This window comes from Triticum aestivum, chromosome 7A (assembly GCF_018294505.1).
Source record: "Triticum aestivum cultivar Chinese Spring chromosome 7A, IWGSC CS RefSeq v2.1, whole genome shotgun sequence".
Taxonomy (NCBI): Eukaryota; Viridiplantae; Streptophyta; class Magnoliopsida; order Poales; family Poaceae; genus Triticum; species Triticum aestivum.
Genome location: NC_057812.1, coordinates 595,855,680 through 595,857,588, shown reverse-complemented (window position 1 = coordinate 595,857,588; position 1,909 = coordinate 595,855,680). Strand labels below are relative to the sequence as shown.

At 51.1% G+C, this 1,909-nt stretch overlaps 1 protein-coding gene across 2 annotated transcripts; it reads right to left on the bottom strand.

Moving 5' to 3' along the window:
* Positions 1-465: 465 nt before the first annotated feature.
* LOC123148506 (stress enhanced protein 1, chloroplastic) lies at positions 466-1,635 on the bottom strand. 2 transcript variants are annotated; one of them, XM_044567931.1, is made up of 4 exons: positions 1,408-1,635; positions 1,187-1,234; positions 859-1,016; positions 466-763 (listed from the first exon to the last, which is right to left on the bottom strand). In XM_044567931.1, exons 1-4 carry the CDS (start codon positions 1,466-1,468, stop codon positions 659-661), a joined length of 372 nt encoding a protein of 123 aa, XP_044423866.1. In that variant the 5' UTR covers positions 1,469-1,635; the 3' UTR covers positions 466-658. The 2 variants fall into 2 exon arrangements, with proteins under 2 accessions (XP_044423866.1, XP_044423865.1); XM_044567930.1 differs by having other exon boundaries at positions 587-763; positions 1,184-1,234; positions 1,408-1,629.
* Positions 1,636-1,909: the final 274 nt, after the last annotated feature.

The window sequence follows — 1,909 nt, the reverse complement described above, 5'->3', positions numbered from 1 at the left end:
CTACACTAAGTCATGCCTAGTTGGCAGGTTACACACGACAGATCTTCCAGAGTTTTCGCGTCTGCACGGATGGGCGCAGGGCGGTGGCGCCGTGGTGGCGTCGACGGATGTCTGGACTTGCAAGAATGATGCGGATCTCTCTTCTGAAGATGAGTTTGTGGTCTGATGATGATGACGGCAGCTTCTAAAACGTGTGCATGTGGTGTGCGCTTTCTGCTACACCGACTGTTGGTTCCGATACGTTTTACGTGGGTGGATCACCGACGACATCGGTTTTAGATATGGGGAGTGAGAGCACTTCACATTATCGAATTTATAGATGTGAGTGGTGGCCTCGGATGGATTGATGCATGTTCTTGTCAAACCTTTGTGAAATAATTAATAAAGATGGTTGCATGCATCGATTGATGCAGAGGTAGGAGGTTTACCTCCTTTTCTAAAAGAACTTTTTTTATACATAAAACAAAAAATCAACAATTTAGATCGGTCATTATTAAGTTATAGTAACACTTAATACGGTAGATGCTAATACAAAATATGCCATGCCCGCCACTGAACGAGAGTAATTCGGTCATAGACGCCTTTGGGAAGCAAGAGAGACAACTCGAAATATTTTTTTCCTTTCTCACAACAATGCAAATTAACATCGAGTGATTGATCAGTCCGACGATCCGGACTGGAAGATGATAAATGCGGTGACGACCCCGACCACTCCGGTGAGCCCCAGCGCCAACGCCGGCAGCGGCGCCATCAGCCCTACGTTCTGTAGAGAAGCAAAGCAACGCTAGTCACGCACTCACGCTTCCATTTTTTTTACCATCAAACAGGGAAAGAGAGCTGGCACGCGAGCTGCTGAACCTGAAGCACCCCTTTGCCGGTGGTGAGCTCCACGCCGACCGCCCCGAAGAAGGCGAGCATGGCGCCGCGGCTGAGCCACACGTCCAGCCCGGGGCCGCCCTTGGACCCCTGCTCGCACCTCACGCTCAGGGATTTGAGCCTCACGCTCCTCCTGCTCACTACCAAGTACAAAGGTGAGTAGTAAGCGGAAATTTGACAAAACGCCAGCTCTGGGCAATACGAACTGGTGAAAATTGCTACACTTTGAGACGGCCGTGTAAGAATAAACTGAAGGGAACAGAAAATTGCCGAAGAGAATAATGGAAGATCTAGCTTAAATTACTACCACGAGCAGCAGAGCGGGCCGACGTCACGGACAAGCGGGGGACGCCATTGCCTGCACGGAGAGGACGCGAAGCTAGTCAGGGAGAGGGAGCTAGCTCAAGAGGGCACGAGGTTTTACGACGCTACTTCAATTTCCTGCACGCGGATAAAAGGATTTTTTTTTTGCCAGGAATCTGCCCTGGCAAGCGAGAGCAGAGAAAGAGAGAGGCGACTGAGCATGGCTACCTGGCGTCGCGGCGAGACGGAAGCTGGGAGCAGCGGAGGAGAGAGGGAGGAGCTGAGCCATGGATGGATGGGTGGGAGTCGGTGAGGTGGGGAAGGGAGGAGGAGGAGGAGGAGAGGACCAGCTTCTAGCCGCTTCCTTGTAGACACCTTATCGGTACGAGATCGACCGATGGCAGCCGCACGTTCAAGCAGTGCCTGGCCTGCATATGGCACATCAGATCAGATGTTTCATTCATTCACTCCGCAAGGCACACAGTGTCACGGTTTAGCAAGGTACTCCCACCACCTTCGGGGAAGACTTAACATGAATTACAATCTTAAAAGATACTCTTAACAGTGCATTTTACAGGCACAGCAAGAACACATCGAGACGGAAATACAGCAGTAAAATTACAACCAGAACAAGACCCCAAGCTTTTAACACCATTGAAGCCCCAAGCTTCCGCCAAACAATCTCTCTGTCTCTAAGATCCGTGCGGGTGCCGGCGTGGCCGGGTGGTCT

What these genes read in the sequence shown, in the direction of transcription:
- LOC123148506 (XM_044567930.1), bottom strand. Translation starts at nt 1,468, where the DNA reads ATGGCTCAGCTCCTCCCTCTCTCCTCCGCTGCTCCCAGCTTCCGTCTC. An exon ending in GGCCCGCTCTGCTGCTCGTG is followed by an intron (nt 1,017 to 1,183) that starts GTAGTAATTTAA and finishes TGTACTTGGTAG; the next exon opens with TGAGCAGGAGGAGCGTGAGG. An exon ending in CCGGCAAAGGGGTGCTTCAG is followed by an intron (nt 764 to 858) that starts GTTCAGCAGCTC and finishes GCTTCTCTACAG; the next exon opens with AACGTAGGGCTGATGGCGCC.